The sequence below is a fragment of the Rhizophagus irregularis genome, chromosome 23 (genome assembly GCF_026210795.1).
Source record: "Rhizophagus irregularis chromosome 23, complete sequence".
Taxonomy (NCBI): domain Eukaryota; kingdom Fungi; phylum Glomeromycota; class Glomeromycetes; order Glomerales; family Glomeraceae; genus Rhizophagus; species Rhizophagus irregularis.
The window spans coordinates 831,203-856,292 of record NC_089451.1 but is presented as its reverse complement, the minus strand read 5'-3'; the positions used below and the strand labels follow the sequence as shown (position 1 = coordinate 856,292).

The window sequence follows — 25,090 nt, the reverse complement described above, 5'->3', positions numbered from 1 at the left end:
TTTTTAACAAGTAGATTTTTCAAATCTATAAAATGACCAGTAGAAGAGAAAAAAGAAGACAAAAGAGAGAAAAGAAACGTGTAGAAAAAAAAGAGGAAGGTAATAAAGCAACATTGAATTTTAACATCTAAACCGCTGTATATAATGTATTATGTAACTAAAAACTATGTTTTGCTTTATATATATATATATATATTAAGGTTAGAATAAACTTAATCTTATAGAAGTAGAAGAAGAAATTAAGAATTTGAATCAGGAAAACAATGAATTGAAGGTAAAATACAATGAATTGAAATTGAAATTCGTTAAAGCTGAACGAGAGAAAGAAGTTAATAGAAAATGTAGAGATTTTGTTGGAAGATTATTATTAAATTATCAAAGAAATTAGATTATAATGACTTTCGCAAGTAGAGTGATGAATATGAATACGGAAATCGTCAGGAAGTTAAAAAGAAAATAGAATTACGATTAGAGTTTGTTAAGATGAAAGCTGACGAATTCAAACAAATTTCGGGACTTCAGACTAAGCTCTAATGATTATTCTCATAGTGTTAAGAATCAAAGTGCATATGATGCACAAGTTACGTTGAGTAACATGGATTTTCCAAAAGACATGGAATATTTAAGAAACCATTGAATAAGGCCTTACAGACATGGGATAATGAAAATGAGTTACACATTAGAAATAGATAAGGTCACACGCATGATAAGATGCAACAAATCTTACTTCGGCCTCAGGTAGCACATATCCAACTCTCTTATTATGGCATCCTACTTTACATTGTTTGAAAGAATACTTAAAGAGAAATTCCTCATTTATTATAGATTGTATTACTAGTTTTTTAAATCCTAGATTTAAATATTTCAACGAACCAATTGAAGATACAAAACAAAACAATAAATTGAATTATTAGAAACTTCTATATTGCAATCTTTATCTCCAACTACACTCCTCCTTACAATAATTCTATTTTTATAAATTTTTTCAATTAAAATATGTCTTTGCAACAATCTAATAAATCCCCAGTAGATACAGAAATTTCACTATACCTACACTTCCTGCTACCTATAAATCATCCTCAATATCATAATAAGTGAAACTGAAACTGTGAAAGAAATGTCATCTGAACGGTTTTTCAGATACAGGTAATATTATTACTGATAAAAGAAACCGTTTAAGTCCTAATACTATTCATGATCTCTTATTTTTAAAAGAAAATAATGATCTAATTAAATAAAAATTTTAAAAAACTTTTTATAAGTTACAATAAAAACAATAAAACAAATATTTTTTTTTTATCACGTAAAACATGATATTTATTACATACGCAGTCCTAGAAGGAGCACTATCCTTTTTTCGTAAACATCGGTTCAATAATGAACTTGAAAGAACGATCCTGGTGATAAATAATGAACAATGAATGGAGGAATGACAATTTCTCAAGGTAAATCTAATTCACATGATTTAATGCGACGCCTATTGTTCTGCACCTATTTCTAGCCGGATCAAATCGATTTTTTTTTACAAGTCGTGTGTTCGCAGGTCAACGTTCCGAGTACAGTAAAGAGATTGTAATGTATTCGGTCGAATTCACGACCAAAGAAGAAAAAAAGATAAGCGTCTCCTTCACAAATGTATAATATATTATCTGATGAGATCGGACTTAGTCCTGACACATTGGCCAGTTTCTATCGACATCAAAGGACTCCAAGGAAGACTTCAATGGATAAAAATCATAAAATCATATCATGGATTGAGAAAGAGGGGGAAAGAGTAGTTAGTTTTGCGAGTAATTGCAGTAGCATTATTAGGAAGGAATTGTTCTCGTTTAGCGAGGCGGCAAATTCCTCCTTGAAACATCCACTACGCTGGCTCCTTTATCATGCAAAGATATAATAAAAAGCTTTAAGTTTTACTTTTGAATTTAAACGTGTGTGCGTGTTTTCGTAAAAATAAATTTTTTATTAATACGGATAAAGATAAATACAAACTTGGGATGCGTGCAGATTAGAAGTGCGAAATAAAATAAATACAATGTTTCGGGACCTTAACCGTAATACATGACGAATTTCTATACTAAACCTACGACCTACTGTATATACAGTATCTGATTTTTCCCAAGATTGTTCAATGACCTCACCCTTTTTATTTCCCTCTCTTTTATCTACGCTAGTAGCTGAATCCGCCTTTTGTGACTCCTCCGACAACGAGATAATATGGCCAAGGACCTTCTTCGCCATGTCTCAACTAATCGTCTCACCGTCTTTCATACCCGCACCTTCGTACGCAACAAATAGAGGCTTCGACAGCTTAATGACAGTTTCCTTCATTGGCTTGCGTACATTCCATGAAGTAGGCTGGTCTTGTTATGTGAGATTGCTCAAGAGATCATCTACCTTCCATAACTTGAGCCTGTCTGCAAGAAAATTGTCGAACTCTTTTTGTTTCTCAGCTTTAATAGCTTTTTGAGCTCACTAATAGGCTCGCCGCTCCTTTGATAAGACAGAGTAACGTGACTGGAAACTTCGGCTTTTATAATATTTTTTTGCGAAATTTTATTGGTGCAAACTAGCGTATGTTAGGACAAGAGTGAAAAAAATTTTATTTGCAGAAAAAATACAGGATTGGTGGTAATTCTTTCAAAATTACTTTTATTTATTGATATAAAATGTGAAATAAATAATAATATCAGCAGCCAGGCTAGCTAAAACATTTAATTTTCGCGGCTCAGTTAACTGGCATTTTTCACATCAGATAACCAAATATTTAATGCTGAATTAGTTAACTAATCGGTAACAATTTATCACTATTAATCATTGTTTTTCTTTAGAATAAGTCGGTATCCGAACGGTGCATCGATAGACATTTTACCTTTTGTTTGTCAATATACACTCTCGAAAATCAGCTGAGGATTTTTATAATTAAGAAATCTTCGTAAATAAAAGAGAATTCATATTGTATATCATGTTAAATACATAATATTGCTTAGACCGAACCTTTAACAAAGAAATTCAATAAAGTATACTCTCGGTAGCGCAATTAAAAAAACTGTGTTACCTTTAAATAAACTTTGTATTATTTATAGTAAAACGTAAATTGGTACAGTATATATTGTTGTCATTGAAGGTGCTTTGTTTAATCATGAATGATCGTTTATTGGTAATTATTACAAATGATTACAAATGTGATCGTCAATATGTCCGGGTAATTATCAAAGTTTAATAACTTTGGTAATTGCCGTCCCGTAAGTATTAAGATTAAGGTAACTTTATAATTATATTTAATTTTAACCAAAAAAAAAATAGACGTTAATTTTGATTTACATTAAAGTACGATAAATTCCTTCCTTTTTTAACAAGTATAAAATAAACTCTTAAGTAACTGCGCCACAAATAAACAAGGTACAATCGTTCGAAATTTTTATTCGACGAACAATTTGTGGAGTTGTGGAATATTTGTTCCGTAAACAATTGTCACTCTTTCACTTTCAGTTTTCTTAATTAGGAAATTCCATTTTTCATTATAATATCTTTTTAAATGAAGAAATAATTTTTTTTTCCTTTTTTTTAAAAAAAATACTCTTTCGTTGTTTTTTTTTTTTAAAAAAAAACAGAAAACGTCGTAAACATAAACTAATAAATAAATAAATAATCACAATGTCAAATAACAATAATAATAATAAGACCGACCTATCAATTACTACCACCACCAAAGACATCAGTCACACCACTACTACTATTATTATTAATTCAAAGGATGAAATTTTCTTAAAAAAAATTTTAAAAGATTTTCATAATAAAATTATTAAAACAGAAGATTTTAATAATTTTGAAAAATTTTTTGTTGAATGGATGAAACTTAAATTTGAAATTAATGAAAAGGATCCAAAAAAATTTTTTGATTTAATGAAAGATTTGAAATTTTATTATGATAATAATAATAATAATAAAAATAATAATAATAATTTTATTTGGTTTACAAGTTTAATGGGATTCTTTTATCAATTTGGTATAGGTTGTATGATGAATGAAAAATCTGCTTTGGATTTATATTTTTTATCCGTTAATAAAAAAAATCATAATGATGATGATGACTATGACGATGACGATGACGATGACGAAATACCTTCACTTACTTTAAATGATGATTTTAATAATAAATTATGTTTAACTGAAGAAAATAGAAATGAATTTAATTTATTAAAGAATAATAATATAATTATTGGAAAATATTTCTTATCATTATATTATTATAAAGATATTATTATTTTCAATACCATCAATATGATGAAGATATTAAAAGATAATGAATTTAATATCGATAAACAAATGGAACTACAAGAAGAACATATATGTATTAATAATAATATCATTCAAGATAGTATTAAAAAGTTAAAATCAGAAGAAAATACAAATTATAATATGAATAATTCAATTATTAATAAGAAAAAAATAAGTAAAAAAGAGTTTGAAAATATTAAACAATCCGCTTTAAAAGGTAATTCAAAGGCACAATATAATTTAGGAATTTGTTATATGGATGGAATAGGAACAACAAAAAATAAAATTAAAGCTTTTGAATGGTTTTTAAAATCTGAAAATAAATATACAATTAATAAAAATAAAAATGATGAATTTAATTTAAATTTAAAATTAGCTATATCAGGTAACGCTGATGCACAAAATAATTTAGCTGATTATTATGAAAATGGTAAAATAATAAATAAAAATGAAAAGAAAGCATTTGAATGGTATTTTAAATCTGCTAAAAATGGAAATTCTTTGGCTCAAAATAATTTGGCAACTTTTTACTTAAATGGTATTGGAATAGATAAAAATGAAAAGAAAGCATTTGAATGGTATTTGAAATCTGCTGAAAATGGAAATTCTTTGGCTCAAAATAATTTAGCAATTTGTTATTTAAATAGTATAGGAATAGATAAAAATGAAAAGTTAGCATTTGATTGGTTTTCAAAATCTGCTTCTAAACAAAATAATTTAGCAGAATTTAATTTGGCATATTGTTATTTAAATGGTATTGGTACAATTAAAAGTAAAAAAAATGCTTTCAATTTGTATTTAAAATTGGGTAACTTAGGACAAAAAGATGCTCAAAATAATTTAGGTTATTGTTATTATTATGGTGTAGGAACACATAAATCATATTATATAAATGACGATGTATTTAAATCGTTTTTTGAATCAGCAAGTAAAGGTTGTGATGTAGGTAAATTTAATTTAGGTTATTGTTTTAAGAATGGTATAGGTATAGAAAAAGATGAAGTGTATGCATTAGAATCATATCTGGAAGCTGCTGAATCAGAAAATTCAATGGCTCAAAATAATTTGGGTTATTGTTATTATTATGGTATAGGAACAAATAAAAATGAAAAGGAAGCATTTGAATGGTATTTAAAATCAACAAAATCAGGAAATTTAATTGGACAAATCAATTTGGGAATCTGTTATCTAAAAGGTATAGGAATTGATAAAGATGAAGTGAAGGCTTTTGATTTATATTCGAAATCTGCTCATGCAGGAAATGGTTTGGCACAAAATTTCTTAGCAACTTGTTATTTATATGGTATTGGAATAAATATTAAAGATGAAAAAAAAGCTTTCGAATGGTACTTAACATCTGCCTTTACAAAATGTGATAAAGGACGTTATAATTTAGGTTATTGTTATGAAAATGGTATTGGAACTTGTAAAGATGAAAAAGAAGCAGCTAAATGGTATTTAAAATCTGCTAAAGCAGGAAATTTAATGGCACAAAATAATATAGCAAATTGTTACTTAAATGGTATAGGAATAGATAAAAATAATAATAAAGCATTTGAATGGTATAAAACATCTGCTGAAAAAGGTTGCATTTTAGGTCAATATTATTTGGGTTATTGTTATGAAAATGGTATCGGAACAGTCAAAGATCAAAAGAAAGCATTTGAATGGTACTTTAAATCTGCTGAAGGTGAAAATCCGAAAGCACAAAATGATTTAGGAGATTGTTATCATTATGGTATAGGAACAGATAAAAATGAAAAGGAAGCGTTTGATTGGTATATGAAATCAGCAATTGCAGGTTGTGCAAAAGGTCAATGTAACTTAGGTTATTGTTATGATAATGGAATAAATACCAATGTAAATAATGGGAAAGCATTTGAATGGTATTTAAAAGCTGCTGAATCAGGAAATGCAAGTGCACAGAATAATTTGGGATTTTGTTATCAGTATGGTAAAGGAGTAAAATTAGATTATAAAAAGGCATTCGAATGGTATACGAAATCTTCAAATAATGAAAATGCATATGGTTATTTTAATTTAGGTGAATGTTATTATGGTGGTATCGGAATTGATAAAAATCTTGAAGAAGCAATTATTTGGTATAAAAAAGCCTTAAATAATGGAATAAAAAATGCGGAAATTAAATTAAATAATATTTATTCTCTTTATAAAACTAAACTTACAATTGAAAAAATTGAAAGAATAGAAACATCCTAAATATCCTAAATTCTTTACCTTTAATACTACTTATATAGATGTTTAAAATTTTTTTTTATTATTATTCTATTTCTGTTTTTCTATTTTTAATAAAGAATGTTTAAAAATTTTTTTTATTATTAGTCTATTTTGTTTTTCTATTTTTAATAAAGAATTTAATATAAGACGTTTTAGGGGACCTCACCTGGGACAGCTGATATATTACTATACTGATTTCACCTCCAATCCCCGCCGTCTTGTTTTCTGCATTATATAATCTAAGACAGCTTTATTTGATATTTTAAAGCGTTCCTGCTATGCAATAAGACTAGGAAACGGGAACCGTTGTAAGTTCGGAGCGAAAACTAAAATTTGCGATTTCATTAGGTGACGATCACGTGGTGGACAGAGAAATTCACGTGATCGTTTTTTTCTCGTCTTCACTTCACTCCGGACAATTAGTATTACAGGGCTTTGTTACCGTGTCAGAATCATTTTTAGGGTATCATAAAATTTATGCTATGTCAGATTGCATTTATAAGTGCCAAGGACATGAAGGACACGAAGTGTCTGTAATGCCTTTGGCACGATTCAGAAATCCTTTATAGCATATTATTTTTTATAATACCTTAAAAGCGATTCATTTGGTAAATAAATCAGTTAAAAAGTATAACCTCTAAAGTATAGTAGGATTGGTTTAAAATCCATGTTGTCCATTTCTAAGATAGCATTAAGGGGACAGTACACCCAGACGTACACCTTGATGTAAATTTTACATCCAGACTGGGACATTATTGGGCGAGGTCAAAAAAAATTACACCTAAAAGGTGAGAAATTTTTACCTACCGGATATAATTGTTTGGTTGACATACCTAAATGCCATGCTGCTGCTGAGTTTTGCCTCGTTTTAGCTCTCCAAAGTTAGGTCAGAAAGTCTTACCAAAAATTCCAGATTAGACTTGAGGTAGTGGTTGTGAGACCTGTATATCCACTGCATCGTCCACAAATGTTAACCATAGGCCAATAAGTGCGGACTTGAGGTGGATACTACTTGCCTGTTCCAGTGATAATGGATGTTTCCGAGTCATGAGGCGTCTCCACACATCTATTTTTATAGTGAGGAGGAAGCTGACTAGGTTGTTTAGTTGTTTCGAGTAATTTGTGTGAAAAGATATATACTGGCCATTCTATAGCAAGTAAAAAAAAATTCTGCAATTCTGATAATTTCGCACTTCTGATAATTCCATTATTCCATTCATTCTGAGAATTCTAAGCGCAATCAGTCCGATCCTTCTATAAATTTGCACTCTTTCGCACAGAATTGAATATGCATCGCCAAGTGCACACACCCTATCATAATCGTAATATTTAGGACAAAGATTTTTCTGTACTTTAGTGAACCTGGGTTTAAGTGTCACAACATTATGTTTTTCGTATGCTCGAATTTTTCCCATGCTCGGCTTATTCTTTCTTGTAATTGTCGTCTCTTATGTTCCGAATAACTTTTTTGATGATAAAGTTGATTGATAAAAGAGTCTTCAGTAACTTCGATAATATGACAGTCCTGCACAACAGGGTTAGCTTTAAGGAACAAGTCCTAATAGAACTGAGTACATGGTCATTTTTTTCTTAGGATATGGCATACCTAGAAATTTCTTTTCCTTAGGAGTTAGGAGTATTGTCATTTCTCACTGCCTTCCAAACTCTTTTGGAATATGAAGTGAGTTTCCTCCTGTAATTTCTGCTTTTGGATAAGGCGCGCATATCCATCTTTTGTTCTAGTTACCGCGCAAGAATGATTCCAATGATCTTTTAACAAGTCCGCAGCTCCGACATAGTCATATTTATCATAATACTCCTTTTTCATTGGTTCCGCATCGTTGATTTTTATTAATTTTATTAATTTCCAACAATAAAAGCAAATAACCATACGACTCTTATGAATTCTGGTCGGTAATAGACAGAATTAACCATCTTACCTCTTCAAAACCCCACAAATAAGCAGAATCGGTGATATACACTATGCTTCTGCTTGGCCAAATCGAATTCGCACATTTATCGCCCAAGAAGTTAAAGTCTGACCAGGCTACACAACTAATAATGCGTCCTCTTTTTCCATTTCGATTATTTCATTATAAATCTTATTATCGATATAAATATAAGTATAATTACTACTATAATAAGCTCCCTTATACAGTATAAAGAATCTCTAACATATGCATGAACGTAATCCATATCGTATCCAGGATGATAATTGACGGGTTCAGGAAGATAACTCAAACCTGGACAATTTTTTACGATCGTCATACTATATCCGGATTGAGTGAAAACAAGCCTAGTCATTTTAGTGTTTTATAGCGATTTGTTTCAAGTATATGCAGTAGAATAAGCAAATTCATTTTTTTCTGAATCGCTGCGATTCACAAGAATGATTTACCTGCGGCTGTTTCGCTGATTTTGTATCAGTCTGGCGAGAATATACACATATTTCGGAATCCGAACTGATGATCGTCACTCCGGGCTAGCATCAATCAGCTCGGAAGATGTCCGCAAGGTTGCGTCACTTGCGTGTACCCGTGTACCCTGTGCAACGGCTGAATTTTTCACCCAATTTTCGCACCGCACTTTGAGCCAATAATATTCCGCAAAAAACAGTATATAATGTCTATCACTTTGTTCTGTCTTGTTAAGGGTAATACACAACAGCGAACGCTTTCCCTGTCCATATTGATAAAGGTCAGTTTGTTGGGGACCTCAAGAAGGTTATTAAGGCGGAAATAACACCCGAGTTCGACAATTTCCCTGCGGACAAGCTCAAGCTATGGAAGGTGTCGATCCCTACCAAACAAGAGAGTGCACAATTAACCGCTGTCAGTAAAATTAGTGTCAACATCAAGGATGAGCTTGGTGGTGTAGAGTTATCACCAGTTGATAAATTATCAAAATACTTTGATGATGAACCCATTCAAAAAAACCTGCACATTATTGTTGATCCACCAACAGATCCGCAAAGAGGTTCATTGTACTGCAATTTACGGTAACCGTCAAAAAAAAAAAAGAAATTTTCAATGGACAGTGACCCGAGAAATGGTGTCTTTGAATGGTTTGAAGAAAAGAGTCTATGAATATTTCACGTTTCCCGATGGGACAGAACCCGAGCATCTTGTCATAAGTCGTGTTATTGTCGAAATGGATAGAAAAATTTCGAAAGCCAAAAAACCTAAATCTATTACGACAACTTCAAGTTCACCTACGAGTTCCACCTTTCCAGGAAAAATCAGACGAGGCGGAAATTGAGAGTCAAACAATTCATATATCCACCGATGTTGATTTAGCTAGTATCATTTGTACTTCTGCACCTAAAGTAAAATTGGATATAGTCGTGGATACATGTGAGTTGTTGTTCATATGTATATTTATTTATTTGGTTCGTCAGATATTCATTATACTTTTATGTTTAAAAGCACAACAATTTAGTTGGTATACCTATTCAAGAATGAAAACGTTCTTCGGTCTGCGAGTTGATGATTACTATAATCTACCGACAGAACATTTAGTTCGCAATGGTGATATATCAGATGAACTTTTAGAAAGTGTGATTTCCGAGATTTTGAGAAAACATATGGCATCCCCAGAGATCTCCGGATATGTAAACGAGGCCACATGTCGTGTATTTATTTCATCAATTATCTATGCTGTAGTATCAACGTTCGGTGGTGACAAAGATTATTCCTGAATACGAAATTTCTGGGAGTCTTGGCAAAGGACCCCTTGATTGGGTTATAAAAATAGGTGATATTGATATTATTATCTGCGTGACTGAAGCGAAAAAAATGGATCTTAGCCATGGGATTGGCCAGAGTTCCGTCCAAGCGCATGCATCTATGCAATGCAATAGGAAAAAACGTACTTACGCTGATGCTGATTTGTACGACGAAGAAATGTTTTGTATTATTTCAACCGGTATGCTAATGAAACAAAATCTTAGATTCAAAATGATGAAATACGTGAATATACTAACTCCTTTGATATTTATAACTCCAGGAGTCGAATGGATAATTACAAAAGTCATTCTAAAAGGTAATGATTATGATGAGAATAATAGTGGGATCGTTGAGGTTCGTGTATGTTTACCGAGGCTTGATCCAATACCACTTATGAAATTATCATTAACTCGTGATGATATTCGCGAGCCTGTTGCCTGTTAGAAAGTTGTTAGTGCAAATCAAGGGGGCTTCTTGAAGAGCAGAGAGATTCAGTGCTCAATGAGAAGCGTCATAAGACTTGGAAATCTAACCCGTGAAGTATAGCTTTACTGTTAAACTATTAATATAATAAACAACTACCCTATAAAAAATTTTTATCCGAATATTTCCATTATTTCTCCGTGTCTTCCGTAAAAATTCCGTGAAAATGATACATTCACGGATATCCGTGTTAGCGAGATGAGCGAGATGAAAATTTCCATGATTTAAGGCTATAAATTCCATTAAAATGATACATTCACGGAAAAAACATGGAAAGATAAAACACGGATCAGATTTTTTACAGGGCTATTGATATAATAAACTGTTAATAAAATTTCCGTGATTTATTAAGAATATCAATTGAATAGATTAATACTGTATTTACAGAGCTATAGTCACAATTTTCGCTGGCCCAAGGTCAGAGAATTCTAAACGCAAAAATCAATAGTATTTTTTAATTCGTGCAATTCATATAACTGTAGCATAAACGTGGCAAAAACTTCTACTGTACAAATCGATAAATCACTATAAACCACTCAATGCCTATACGAAGGCAAGTTAGCATAGAAATTTCAGCGAACAACGTTCGCCCAAATCATGTATCACGGGTGAAGTCCCGAACTTTTGTATTATTTTACTTCGACCTGTATCACGGGCGTAATGACCCGATTTGTATTTATTTTTCATCCTGCGTTCTGTATTAATAAAACATTTATTTACGATCATACACTCGAAAACATGCACACACGTTTAAAAAGTCAAAAAGATATTTTATTTTACATAAAGTGATATATAGGAACTGCTTGCTATGTAAAATGGAAAAATAAACAGCGGGTGTTTAAAGGGAGGAATAAAGCATAAATATGCCTGCCCGCCCCTAGACGTTTGCAAATTGCAATGCAAAAATGGCAGTTCCTTCCCGCTATTCGATACTAACTATTGCTAACTTTGTTATTGATTAGGAAAGAAAACGCCAGACTTATGGCTGAGAATGTTGAGTTTAAGGCCAAGTATGACGAAGCCAAGGAGCTAGAATAGATACTGTTGCCGAAAAATACTAGACATGATGTTGAAAATGTCAGGCGTGATGCTGAAAATGTTGAACTTAAGGTTAGAGTTGCAAAGCTGGAAGAAGATTCTAGGCAACCGCGAAAGGATTCCTCTCCCGAAAAACCTGCTGACATACCAGACCGGCAGACCCCATAGTAACAAATGATACAGTACCTGCCAATTCCAAGTCATCAGAGGAAAAGATGATGGACACTTTCCTGGATGATGCGAATAAGAAAAGGGTTAGCAATGAGATTAGCAGAAAAATTCATTCAGGAAGTGTCCAAGAATGATTCAAGCACTAATTGTTCCAATACTATAGGTGAGCCGGTTGAATTGTTTGGACGTTTGCCTAGAGCAAACAGTACGAAGCCATAATCCTTTAGCAGTAGAGATGAGAATATCAACCTTTTCTCTTTTGTATGAAAAACTTCGCAATGCCGAGGACTTTGCTGATCGTGTGGTCCAAGAAGCTATTATATGTTTACTGTCAATTTGGGAAAGTTCTTATCCAGAGACGAGATGAGATAGCATCTGAAAACAAGTTAATCCGGAACCCAATGCTGTCAGTAAAATTTAAATATGGAAGTTAGGGCTCAGCTTCCTGCAGATACTTCTGATGCACTTTTATGGAAAAGAATCGAGCAGGCTAAGAAACTCTGGAAGCTCTTTGACGCAATATTTATGGATAAAATTTATCGAATTCATTCCTTTTCTTTAGCAGTATCTCAAAATGACAAATAAGGACATTCAGTATATTATAAATAATATGCCAGTTGATTACAGCATTAAGATAGAATCGTCTGCCCGAAAGATGGTTTACCAAGTGATGAAAAAACTTCCGAATTATCACATCCTGATCTCGGTTCAGGAAGTGATAAGAAAATTCTGAGTTGTCACTTACTAATACATCAGAAGAACAAACTTCTTCAAAATCTAGAGCGAGTAAATATTTCACCTGCATCTCAACCAATTCCTAAGATAAATTCAACTCATGACTGCACCTACTATTTTCAAAACAAGACATTGGATCAATATCCAAATTTATATAGAGAATTTAGTAGTGAAAATTTTGATTATTATGGCATTACTGATGAGACATCATGCCTATTATGCAAGTTAGGTCATGATAATGATGAAAGCATAGAAGATAGGTATAAAGCAGGATCTTACTTTATTAAATGTGAACAGCGTGAAATTGAGATAACTGCATAATCTCATTATTTTTATAATATTATACTTGCTCACACTTCATTGTGATATTTTTTTAGGGCTAATTTATGTCAACTATTACCTACTGCAATTTAAATTGATTTGCAATCAGATAGAAAGGCAACATGTCCAAGTTAACAAAATATTAACTCCCAAGTATTTGGATTTGCATGCCAAATTAAGTGGATTACCAAGCATTTTGACAAATAAGATTCATTCCAACTTATACAAAAAATATAAAAAAAAAACTGAATGGCAATTATTAGAAGTCCTCTTTCTTATAAATTTATAAAGCCAGAATTCAGATCAGATCGGATTTGATTCGAGCGGATTCAGATCAGATCCAGATCAGATCAGATCAAAACGTTCTGTTACAAAGTTGAAAACATTGCGAAATGTTAATTGTTAAAAAATGTTTCACAACGTTTTTATTAAAATAATTAAAAACTATTGCAAAATGATTTTTTTTTTTTTCTATGTAAAGGCGCGATCATGTTTATTGATAATAATGTTGAAGTAATACATTATATTTACAAAAGTAAAATAAAATAAAGTATTCTAAATAAATTTAAACATTATCAATACACTGCCCCTCCAAAAGGAAAAGACCGACCTGTCACCTTGAAGTCAAAGGTGACATGTCATGAAAGACCTAAAAATTTGACCAATGACCTCCCTTCTCAAAAACTAAGCTATTCCATAGCTCCCAACGTGAACTTACTATTTTATCTAATTTGTTAGCCACTAATTTAGACTTGTTGGCCGATTTTTTCATCTTAGCATTGATCCCTTTCTGATGTTCTAAATCAGCTAATTTAACATTTCTATACTCCCATATAAAAATTTTAAAGTCAAAAATTAATTTATTAACCAAACCATCTAATAACTTTGTCTTATCTTTATCTAATATTTTATAACTCTTAAATAAGTTAATCAGATCTATATGTATAAAACCTTTTGCTAGCATAGACAAATTATATGCTTTATTAAAGTCCAAAATCCTACAACGCAAGATTTCTTTAAAAATGTCATCAGAATTTACATTTTCCACTTGACTATTAGCTAATATCAGTTCATGTAAGTGTTGCTGAAATTTACCTATCATATTCCAGTTTACTTGTCCTAAATGTTCACATTTCCATAAATGTGTATATGTTTCTTTGTCTTTTAAACACATAGGACATTTCCATTTAGAACTATAAACATGTGGCTTCCTTTTAACTAAATTATCCAGCGTTGGTAATTCTTCTGTCCGAATTTTGACTTTAAATGAATTTAATTCATGTTCTGAAAAATTTGTTAATTCAGTATTACCTTTAAGCACTCTAAACGTACTTGACCAGTCTATCTCTGTAAGCATCTCAGAATTATTCCAACAATCATTTCTGTGTAAGTTGAAAAATTCTTCTATCCATTGAGTTTCCCTTATGTGTTTAATCATAATTGTAACTTCTTTCTCAATAGGGTTATGATTCCAACAAACATTTCCTTTATACATTAAAAGTCTTAGATCGATAAAGACAGGATCTTTATTTAAAGCCTCTTTAGCTAGTTTATCTACTACATTATTGTATTCACTATTGTCATGTGCTTTAACTTTGACTAGCAATACTGTCAAATTAAAAAATTTGATTATTTTGAAACTTAGTATCCACCATGCGTTGTATTGACACTTTTCTCTAGATATCTGTTGTAAAGACTCTTTTTTTAATTGATTGAATATATTAATTATGGCTTGTGTATCAACATATATTGTAATGTTCGCGTCTTTGGGACAAACTAGTAACACTAATATGATTGCTATAAGTTCTGCTTTAAATGCTGACGGATTGTCAGTAATATTAACATTAAATTCAAACTTTTTTGGACTACTGATCAAAAAAGCACTTCCCATCTCAACTGATGTCAGTGAATATTTTTTAAACGACCTGTCTGTATATGCTTCTATATCCTTGACAAATTCTAAACTATCTTTGATCTTTAACAGTTTATTTCTAACACTTGGCGGATGAATAAATGTCAATAAATTAGAAGGGGTCCGATCTGTAACACTATCTACTAACTTCGCGATACTATTATTTTTGGCTTGTGCTAAATATTCAAATACCGACATATCCAATATGTATCTATCATCTATGCTTTTCGCATTGATTTTGACTGATCTGTCAGTATCGTTTATGGTTAACAGGCATCTCTGTTTGACACTTTTCCTTTTACTCTTTGTATGAATTTCTTTTAAATCACAACCTGAACATTTTTTAATAATAGGCAATTGTACAGAAGGAGATATATTATCGACTCCAATATCATGTATCCAATGTTCAACAATTGTACCTTCAACCCCTGTTTCTATAACTCTTCCTAAATACGCGACAGCATTTTTCTCATGATAAAATGCTAACCAGTTACATTTTTTAACTTCTGGAACCAAGTCTTTACTGATGCACTTGTAATTTCTTTCCATGTGAAATTCACTTTTAAGTCTTCTAGATAAATTCTTTTCCAATAAACACTTCTGTTCTATAGATTTAAACCAACTAGGTTTACGTCCCTTAGTATTAATCCCTAATGTTATTCTTAAATCTCTATAATTTAATAATCGATCACCTCCTGAGGAGATCAGTTGACTAATAAAATATATGCCGTGTTTCATTAACTGTTGGTTCATTCGATTTTTGAATAGTTCATTATGTGTAAAGAAATCAGTTATACGCAATGAACCACCTCTAATAATATTCTCATCTTGTCCACTACTTCTAAAAGTTAAATTGTGATCATACATTATTGCTAATGTTGCTGCTAAAATGTTATATTTGACCTTAAGATCACATGACTTAATGTTCCATTCCGTCATTAGCGATTTAGTTAAAATCATTTCGGATTGTAACTGTTTATTACGTATCCCTTGTAATAATACCTAATACACCTTGTGTATTGAACTGATTATATAACCTTGTTACTTGTCTTTGTAATTGTATCGTACCAATGTCCTAACTCCATAACCTAATGATAAGTGTATTACACTATTTGGTATAGTAGCAACCAGTGATGTTTTCTGTTTAAACATAGAGCGATATAATTTATTCAATTGTTCTATCTGATTATGATTCCAAATTGTTAACTGTAATTTATATTCAATTCTAGGTATGATGACATGATTGTATATATATTTCATCTGTAGATCAGTAACTCGTTTCTTACGTATAATCCTATTATAATTTCTAATTATATCTTTACATTGATTTAAAACGAATTTCGTGTTTAGGTCTAAATCCTAGAATTCTGACTGATTCTCCCGCCTTAATCAGTTTGATTTTCCTAATCTCTGATCCAAAATTGATATCAATTTCTCCGTCTATAGTTTGTATTTCTTCATTTGTTGTCATTGCAAAATTCTCATAGTTTGTCTGAATATTATTCATCTTATTGAATTCATCTGCTATGTCCAGGATTTTCTCCAGCGTATATTTACTTCCTGTCAACCACGTTACGTCGTCCATGTACGTTTGAGATGAAACAATAGCAGATAATGACTTTTTATGAGGTACTTGTATGTTAGTTTTCCAGGAGTGTTCTATCTTGTATCCCAAACGTAAACTATCAATTTCTGTCAATAGTGGATCGTAATATATCGTCCACAAAAGAGGTGAAATGACCTCCTCTTGATCTATCCCGATTTGCGATGTGAACTGTGGAGTAACACCATTATATCCAATTATAGCTTTTTTACTGTTCACGAATAAGTTTGTAATCAATTGTATCAGTATTTTAGGGATTTTAATTCTGTCCATCGCCAGTTTTAACATCTCCACATCTACCCGGTCATATGCCTTAGAAAGGTCTTGGAACATCAACCAAATGTGTTTTTTGTTGACTTTAGCGTCTTCTATACAGGTATTAATAATCCGTAATGGTGTTTCTGTGAATCCGCCAGGCAATGCCACGTGATTACCACCTTTTAGTATGTTTTTTTCTGCAATTACAGCTGATAACCTTTTCATAATGATCTTAACTAACGTTTTCCTCAACGTCTCTAAGAGTATTATAGGTCTTGTTTTAGTCAACATGTGTTCCCATTCCATAGTCTTGGGTATAGGATACAACAAGGCTTCTCTCCATTCCCCCGGTATATCTCTTATTTGTAAACACATATTTGCTAATTTCAGCGTTAAAGCCTTCATATTGGTACCCAAATGTTTTAACTCTTCATTCGAAATCTTTGATGGACCAGCGGCTTTATCTTTAGCCAACTCCTGTATCGTATCCATCCACTCTTCTTCCGTGATCTCCTTAACAGTAGCATTATACCAGTCTGTGTTAATATCATTTTTTGGTGCATACTGCCTCTGCCATCTATCGCTCATTGCAATTCCATCGTTCATCTTTTTCCCAGCGGCATTTTGATAATGTTCTATCATTGCTTCTGTAATTTCTTTTTCTGTGGAACATAACTGTTTTTGGCTGTCCTTTTCTATAAGAACTTTATCTAGTACTATTTTTTTTCTTTTCCTATTTAATATTGAATCCAGCATATGTTTTTTATTATCTTGTAATTCTCCGCATCATTTATCAACATAGTATTTGATCTGTTCCTCTTTGTATAAGTCATCTTCTTCCGCATATTTGATTTGTGTAATTTTAAACAGATCGATGATCAGATCTTTAAACTCTTTGATATTCATTTCTAGCAGTGGTTTCTTTTGGGTCTGTAGTCTTTGCAGCAATTCCATAATTGTATCATAATATTGTTTGATAAAGTTATATGTGACATCCGGTTTGGTCAAATCTTTGAGTTTTTTATTTGTTAACTTCATCGAAATTAAAGAAAGTTGTCAAAGTTTCTTCTTATAAAAGAAAACAGCTTCTGGTAAATTATCTTTATTCGGATGTGGTTTCTTCGTTGGTAAATGTTTTTTCGCTTTATTTATTATCTGCTTTATAGAATTCCATATTCTATTTAGTATAGTCGTTGTAGGACATTCTTCAATTTTTAACATTTTTAATTCTTCCTCTAGTATTAATTCTGACTGCTCTGTGAATGTCTTCCATTGATCATCTGTAATCTTACTGTAATCGATGACTTTTTCTACTTTATATCTTCTATTCATAGCCATTTGTGGTTTTTTGAAGACATCATCAATGCTAAAATATGACGTGACTGCTGAATGGTCCGTATTGAAAATGTGAACTTTATTCGTTGATGCATATATCAAGTCTGGGATCAATTCAAAGTTCACCCAATTAAAGTCAATTCTTGATGTAATATTGTTACGACGCCATGTTGACAACGGTTTGGTGTGAAATAGCACATTCGTGTCTTTAAATCTATAGTTGTTTAATATTTTAAACAAGCTAAGTTTCCACGGTATTGATAAATTTTTCTGTTGTTTGTCTAGAAATTCTTCATATTTAATATTAAAATCTCCCAAGACTATAATCCGACTTTGAAGTTTACGTTCTTTTTTTATAATGTCATTAATTTTGTCGTATAACTCCAAGATTTCTGTTTTTTGTGTATTATTCGCGTAATTATACACTAAGATTATCAATAAACGAATCTTGCCTTTCATGTACATCGTCAAGTGTATTAATCTTCCTTTGAATAAGTCTTTGGTTTGTACGTGTTTAGCATAAGCTTTTCCATAATAATCTCGACACCAGCGGAATAGTAATTTTCATCATCACACGCCTACCACGAATTATATTCCTTTTCGTTCTGGTATAAATTTTCCATACTGCTATTTTTTAAGTTTGGTTTCTGTTACCCCCAGGATATTAATCTTATTTATTTTCATGAAATTTAATAATTGTTCTTGTTTCAGATTGGTATTTAGTCCTGCCACATTGATTGTCGTTATTTTAAATGTATTGTTGATATCCATAATGCCATCTTTCGCTGGCGATATATTTTGGGTTTGTTGTTGGTATACAATCATTATTGACTATTGTTTGGAGGTGTTGTGTCTTTGTATCCATTATTCGGACTGGTATCTTGACTATTTGGAGTAATTTTGTTCATAAAGTTCTCGAACATGTGGTGCATATTAGAAAGGGATAAAAATGCTGAATCCATTCTTTTCTCAAAGTTATCCAGTCTTTCATTTTCTTTTTTGTCTAATGTCTCTTGTACATCAACCAACATGTCACTGTCTTGTTGTGTCGAAGTTTGCGGCGAGATAGTTGCAGTCATTTGTGTCATTCGTTCTGTCTCGATTGGAGCAGCTTCTCTACTTTGTGTCTCAACGTTAGTTGGCCTGATAAAGATGTCAACTTCTTTATCTCTCACGGTTTCTATTGTTCTGATACGTTTATTATTGCTATTCTTAAAAGTTTCATTGACTGTACCAAAGCTTAGGCTGACTTGTCGTGTATCACTCGGCGCTTTTGAATTGAGAATCTGGACTTTTACGTTCGCGAGCCTGTTGTTAAATTTATTTAACAGGTTGGTGAATTGTTCCATTTTTGCTTCTAGTTTTGTTAACCGGTCTGCTGTACTGGATTGGATGGCATTTTCATTCCATGGCCTTCGTTGGGTTGTGTGTGCGTTCTCTTTTTGTTTCCCTTTGTTATTTACCGGATTTACCTGTTGTTATTTGGCGGCAGATTGTGGGTTATTGCTATTGCTTGAGCCTTGATTAGAATTCATTTTAGTGATGTTCGCATAACTATTTTGTTTATCTTCCCAGTTATCTAAGCCGTCTTCCCAATAATTAGTTAGTTCTTCATATCGTTATTTCGGAAATAGTGGATTAAAACCCCCTTTAGCAGTGGGTGCCTTTACTTGATATCTTTTATAAATTGATTGATAAACACTATGCGTACGTTGCGCTTGTTGGTATTTATTGTTTTCTGGGCAGTTTCTAAGCTTATGGAATGATGATCCACATACATGGCATGTGATTGTATTTTTATCCACAAAATTGAGCCCTTTATTGTTATATGAAAATTTATGTATTTTCGCGTCACCCATTTCTTGTTCAGAATTGAAATAGAACTACGCAAAACGTTCTTTTTCATAATTTCTTGAAAATTTATTTTTGGGTAGGAATATAGCTTTCGCCTTCGTGATATTGGCTATCTCTGCTAGGTCAATGGCACATGTACCACTAGGTAAGTTAGCTAGTTTGAGTACGTATTTGAATCTGTGATTTCTTTCTTCCCTAGATAAAGTGGATGGGAATACTCTGAATACATGTTTACAGAATCTAATTACCCATTCTTTTTTGAAACATTTTTCTAATTTGTTGTCAGCGAATGTTACTGCCACCTCGTAATATAGTTGTTTAATATTAAATTTGATACTCTTTACGTTCCCAATCGAACGTAGGTGTTGCTCAAAAATATCTTTTTCTATATCCAATGGTACATCCCAGATGCGGATTTCATATGACTGTTGATTATCTTGTGCTTGGTTGATCCCTTCAATTTTACAAAATCTAACCTTATTACCTTCAATGATTTGGCGCTCCAAAACTTTCTGAGCTGATTCTTCTGACTCATATGTAGCTTTGATTACTTTAATACCTTTTATGGTTGTAACAACGTATGTCCTCAACCCCGGTACATCTGAAATAATCTGATAAACGTAATTCTTTTTTTCTGTAGGGTTTTGTCCCAGAATAATTTTGAGCAAAAAAAAAAGTTGGAACTGTTTGGCTTTCCCAATAACGGTCCAACTTTGTTGCGGTTGTTTATCTGACTTGTCTAGCGCTGTGCTAACAGTCAGTTTATTTTCCTTATGAGACGGTGCGTGCACGGAGGAGCACAGTCCTTGACCGTTGTTGTTCTCAAGTTGTTGAACTACGGCTTGGTTCAAAGAGAAAGCGTTATTGCTTCCTGACGGTTGTGAAGAGGTAAACTCAACCCCTTCCATCTCTCTCCTTTTATAATATACGAAATAAACGATTTCTTATGGCTTTCCTTATAACTTTTCTATATGTAACTGTAAAATTTTTATTATAAACTGCGGTGTAAGAATTTGTCCTAATGATCGATGGAGAGAATTTTGCAAAATGATTTTTTTATTCGTTAAATTAAAATAAAAAATGTTTCGCAATGCTTTTTTATTAAAATGATTAAAAACTATTACGAAACAGTTTTTTATTTGTTAAATTGAAATAAAAAAATGTTTTGCAATGTTTTCAACTTCGTAATAGGACATTTTGATCTAATCCGATCTGAATTTGATTCAAATCCACTTGAATCAAATCTGATCTGATCTGATTTGAATGAATTGTTGATCTGATTTGATTTAATTCAAATCGAATCAAATTTTTTTGATTCGGATCAGATCACAGATCATAAAATTTATGATTCGATCTGATCTGTCTCAAATCAAATCTGCAAATATGAATCAGATTGGATTTTTTTCAGAACATTATATACAGTATATATATACCAAGTACTTACACACATTTTCCATAGATTTGACAAGAATTCCGGTAACATTTTAAATGTAAGGAACATACTTGTTAGACATTCAAATATAAGCTCTTGCTTAAAGTAATATACTCCAGAGAAAAGTACTGACAAGCTGTATATATATAAAAAATTTTTTACAGACATAACATGTGAGTGATAATAATCATAAACAATTTATCTAACTTAGCTCATGAAACTTACTGTAAACTTGTATTCCATAAACTTTAATTTTTTAGAATTGTTGAAAATTGCCAGGATATTTTATTCTGATATAATTTAAAATAAATTTCAAATTTTTTGCGATTTTATTACGATCATCACCAATGTAATGGCTGTGCTCTGGATATTTCAGAGAACCAGAAACTTTCACAACCAAAAAACTCAAGGTTTACTTCATGTAACTTCATAATAGCATAGTGCTCCGAAACGAGTCGAGTTGACTCACGAGTTGGTCAAGTTGAGTCGAGTTGAAAATTACAATCAAATCGAATTGATTCGAGTCGAGTTAATAATTTAATAAAATTGAGTCGAGTCGAGTTAAGCCGAATTAAACATAATTCCGGCCAAATTTATGGAATTTCCTTTTTTGGAAATTATGTAATACAAAATCTGAGATGAAAAAATTTTGAAAATTACAAAAATGGAATTTTGTGGAATGGCTATCGCCAAAAAAAGGAAATGATCGGCATAGCCGAATAAAATCACATGATTTAATTCGGACTTCGACTTTGACGGGCCAATGAACTTTACGATCGAATCGAGTCGAGTTTATATTTTTATAATTTTAACTCGACTCGACTCGACTCAATTTAACTCAAGTCGAATCGAGTTTACATATAACTCGACTCGACTCGACTCGTTCGGAGCTCTATAATAGCATCTATTTTACTTCCAGAACTGCGCTGATTACTATCTTATTGTGAATTATTAAGTAGGATTGCTGAGCATAGCAGTGATTTTTCACCCTATTACATGCAACACAGTAAAGCCTTTGAAATTGTTAGAATTCTTCTTTTCCATCAAATATTACTGATATTACTACTAGTTCTTAGCTTGAAGCGTTCTGACTTTAATGCTTTACGTAATTTATCACATGTATTCTAGTAATAAAAGAAATGTCAGCATTCAATAAAACTATGTTCAATATTCCAATGAAGTTAATGAAATTTTACTTACCACGCTTTTTAATATATTTTTGGCATAGGTTTTGACATTATCACTTTTATTTTTACGTACAGCCTCTTGAAGGAAGGCATCTTCTTCAAACTTAATATAAATGAAGAATAATAAGTAAGATTTATACATTAAATTTACTATACTCACAGTTACTTACCTCTTTTTGGGGTAAAGGTCCTAATTGCAGTTCTGTAACATCGTTGATAATGGGAAAGTTAACAGGTTCATTATCTGAAAATGAGTCTGATTTACAGTTGTTATTAGATACAAGATCTTTGAATTCTGGATGTGATGAGACTTATTCTACTTCTGACTCCCACTGTACAATGTTTACAGGAAGATCATTACTAGCCTGAGCTTCACATGAAAGCAGAGTGTCTTGTTCATTGCCCTAAAAATTGATTGGTAAAGAATTAGTTCTATTAAATTTCACAACAATAGCAGAAAAGCGCATCTGTACCTTCTTCCAATTTCTCAAGAACCCTGATCTTTTACTATTGCTCTATTGCGGTTTATTCTTGTGTAAGACACATCAAAAAGGTTATTAAAGGCAGAGATGTGAACTAGAACATAATTACCTCTTGGTTCCAAGGGGACATAGGAGGGAGGGTATGTGGTTGATTTTGAGAAGGACAAGGTAGCACAGAGAAAAAATCGTCAATTTTTGTTCTTTTTATGTGAGAAACTCGCTTAGCCTGATCATCCTAAAAACAAAATAACTAGTTCTGCTAATTCTCAACTTCTAGATAAAAAAAAATGCGAGTATATATGTACTTTCTCTTGATCTTTTTTGTTGCTTCTTTTTAAAATATTATGAATAAAATTTCCATCTCTAATACTTCCAAAGTTTCCCCATAACGTTAAATTTTAAATGACGATTGAATGTCCACCAATTTCTTTATTTGAATGACATTCCCTTTCCCATTTTCTTGCCAAATGATAATCAAGTCAAGGTTCCTAACAAAAAATACTTATATATTGGGTTTACCACGAAATCCCGACAAGCACAATCCCAATATGATAAAATCCCGAGGCACGTATTCCAAACAGAGACAATATACTGAACGATCAAAATCCTGAAAGTATCATATCCCGAATGGTCTAAAATCCAGAATTTAAATTTCCCAAAAGTTCAAGTTACTGATAAGTCAAAATCCCGACACAATATTATAATTTTGAGCATCTCTTTGATTTTTGTTTACTAGAAAGATCATTTCCTACTGATTATATTTTGTGACAATTAATACAATCATATATACAATACATATGCACTATTTCCAATTTAAATGATAAAAAATTGCAATTTTGATTTATGACTTACATGTTACAGTATAATATATAGTGAGATCACGCAGTAGTAATTGACATAATAACTCCTTGGCAAATTATGCAAATTATTAACAATTGTGCAATCACTACGATCTTTTCTTTATTGTGTCGGGATTTTGACTCATCAGTAACTTGAACTTTCAGGAATTTTGAATTCCAGATTTTGGACTATTCGGGATATAATTCTTTCGGTATTTTAATCATTCGGGATATTGTCTTAGTCGGGAATAGGAGTGTCAAGATTTTATCACATCAGGATTATAGTTGTCGGAATTTCAGGAGGATCCCTTATATATTAGCGATTATTCTTATTAATTAACATGTCTTTGATTTCACTAGTTTCTATCTTATCCTATCTAGTCAGCAAAGAGCCTTGAACATCAGATAACCAAGAAAGTCATCTGTGCCCAGTGGGTCCAGTACTGGGTCAGTAAAGAGCCTTGAATATCAGATAACCAAGGAAGTCATCTATGCCTCAGTACTAGTTTGTGGCTCAGCAAAGAACCTTGAATGATCAAGAACCAAAGAAGCCCTTGTTACGCCACTACTTTCCTACTTATTGTACATTTTATAATTTTTTTTTTTACTTGCCTTCCTATATTTATTAAGAAGCAGACTTGCTTTTTCTTGTCTTTTGCATTGTTCTGAGTTAATGATCTCAAGACTTTTAAGGTATTCGTCTATACATATGTCAAATGGCTCCATATTGTACTCGTTCAAGAATCCTAAAATACTAGTTCCCAATCTAATTGGAATCAGCAGTACTCAACAAGAATGAAAATATCTCTTAGATTACAATCAAGAAATAATTGTATCGATTTAATTGTAGAGGGGTTAAATATCATTCGAACTGCTTTGCAGTTTAGTGATATTTCAACCTCCTTACTCCCCCTACCCAATAACTATTATTTAATGAAAGGAGTTGGTTTGAAGTAGAGATGCAAACTTAACTCTTTCTTAGGGTTACGTCCTAGTTACGTCTATAACGTAACTTAACTTAATATATTACTTTATTATAAAATAATTAACTAAGAGTTACGTCACGTCATTAAGTTTGCGTCTACCATGGCAGCTGAGATGATTTACAGATCAACCAATCAGATTTTTTTTATCTCTAATAGTAAAATCAAAATGGTGTAGAAGAAACAGTGCAGTACCTTCCTTCAGGATAATCT

General features: G+C 31.8%; 8 protein-coding genes across 8 annotated transcripts; 5 read left to right on the top strand and 3 right to left on the bottom strand.

Moving 5' to 3' along the window:
* Positions 1-32: 32 nt before the first annotated feature.
* OCT59_015159 (uncharacterized protein) lies at positions 33-388 on the top strand (the record flags this gene model as incomplete). Its single annotated transcript, XM_066139818.1, has 2 exons — positions 33-99; positions 225-388. 2 exons carry the CDS (start codon positions 33-35, stop codon positions 386-388), a joined length of 231 nt encoding a protein of 76 aa, XP_066002656.1.
* A 3,269-nt stretch (positions 389-3,657) lies between these two features.
* OCT59_015158 (uncharacterized protein) lies at positions 3,658-6,501 on the top strand (the record flags this gene model as incomplete). Its single annotated transcript, XM_025333183.2, has 1 exon — positions 3,658-6,501. One exon carries the CDS (start codon positions 3,658-3,660, stop codon positions 6,499-6,501), a length of 2,844 nt encoding a protein of 947 aa, XP_025174798.1.
* Positions 6,502-9,548: 3,047 nt separating this feature from the next.
* On the top strand, positions 9,549-10,216 carry OCT59_015157 (uncharacterized protein; the record flags this gene model as incomplete). Its single annotated transcript, XM_066139817.1, has 3 exons — positions 9,549-9,597; positions 9,678-9,872; positions 9,945-10,216. 3 exons carry the CDS (start codon positions 9,549-9,551, stop codon positions 10,214-10,216), a joined length of 516 nt encoding a protein of 171 aa, XP_066002655.1.
* A 97-nt stretch (positions 10,217-10,313) lies between these two features.
* On the top strand, positions 10,314-10,688 carry OCT59_015156 (uncharacterized protein; the record flags this gene model as incomplete). The annotated part of the gene is made up of 2 exons (XM_066139816.1): positions 10,314-10,443; positions 10,525-10,688. The coding sequence occupies 2 exons, from the start codon at positions 10,314-10,316 to the stop codon at positions 10,686-10,688; spliced, it is 294 nt and encodes a 97-aa protein (XP_066002654.1).
* A 1,526-nt stretch (positions 10,689-12,214) lies between these two features.
* OCT59_015155 (uncharacterized protein) lies at positions 12,215-12,992 on the top strand (the record flags this gene model as incomplete). Its single annotated transcript, XM_066139815.1, has 2 exons — positions 12,215-12,321; positions 12,575-12,992. 2 exons carry the CDS (start codon positions 12,215-12,217, stop codon positions 12,990-12,992), a joined length of 525 nt encoding a protein of 174 aa, XP_066002653.1.
* A 649-nt stretch (positions 12,993-13,641) lies between these two features.
* On the bottom strand, positions 13,642-14,094 carry OCT59_015154 (uncharacterized protein; the record flags this gene model as incomplete). The annotated part of the gene is made up of 1 exon (XM_066139814.1): positions 13,642-14,094. The coding sequence occupies one exon, from the start codon at positions 14,092-14,094 to the stop codon at positions 13,642-13,644; it is 453 nt and encodes a 150-aa protein (XP_066002652.1).
* Positions 14,095-18,924: 4,830 nt separating this feature from the next.
* OCT59_015153 (uncharacterized protein) lies at positions 18,925-19,449 on the bottom strand (the record flags this gene model as incomplete). The annotated part of the gene is made up of 1 exon (XM_025326707.1): positions 18,925-19,449. The coding sequence occupies one exon, from the start codon at positions 19,447-19,449 to the stop codon at positions 18,925-18,927; it is 525 nt and encodes a 174-aa protein (XP_025174794.1).
* A 2,980-nt stretch (positions 19,450-22,429) lies between these two features.
* Positions 22,430-23,185, bottom strand: OCT59_015152 (uncharacterized protein; the record flags this gene model as incomplete). Its single annotated transcript, XM_066139813.1, has 6 exons — positions 22,430-22,510; positions 22,587-22,676; positions 22,744-22,829; positions 22,935-22,977; positions 23,047-23,088; positions 23,165-23,185. The coding sequence occupies 6 exons, from the start codon at positions 23,183-23,185 to the stop codon at positions 22,430-22,432; spliced, it is 363 nt and encodes a 120-aa protein (XP_066002651.1).
* Between the last annotated feature and the right edge of the window lie 1,905 nt (positions 23,186-25,090).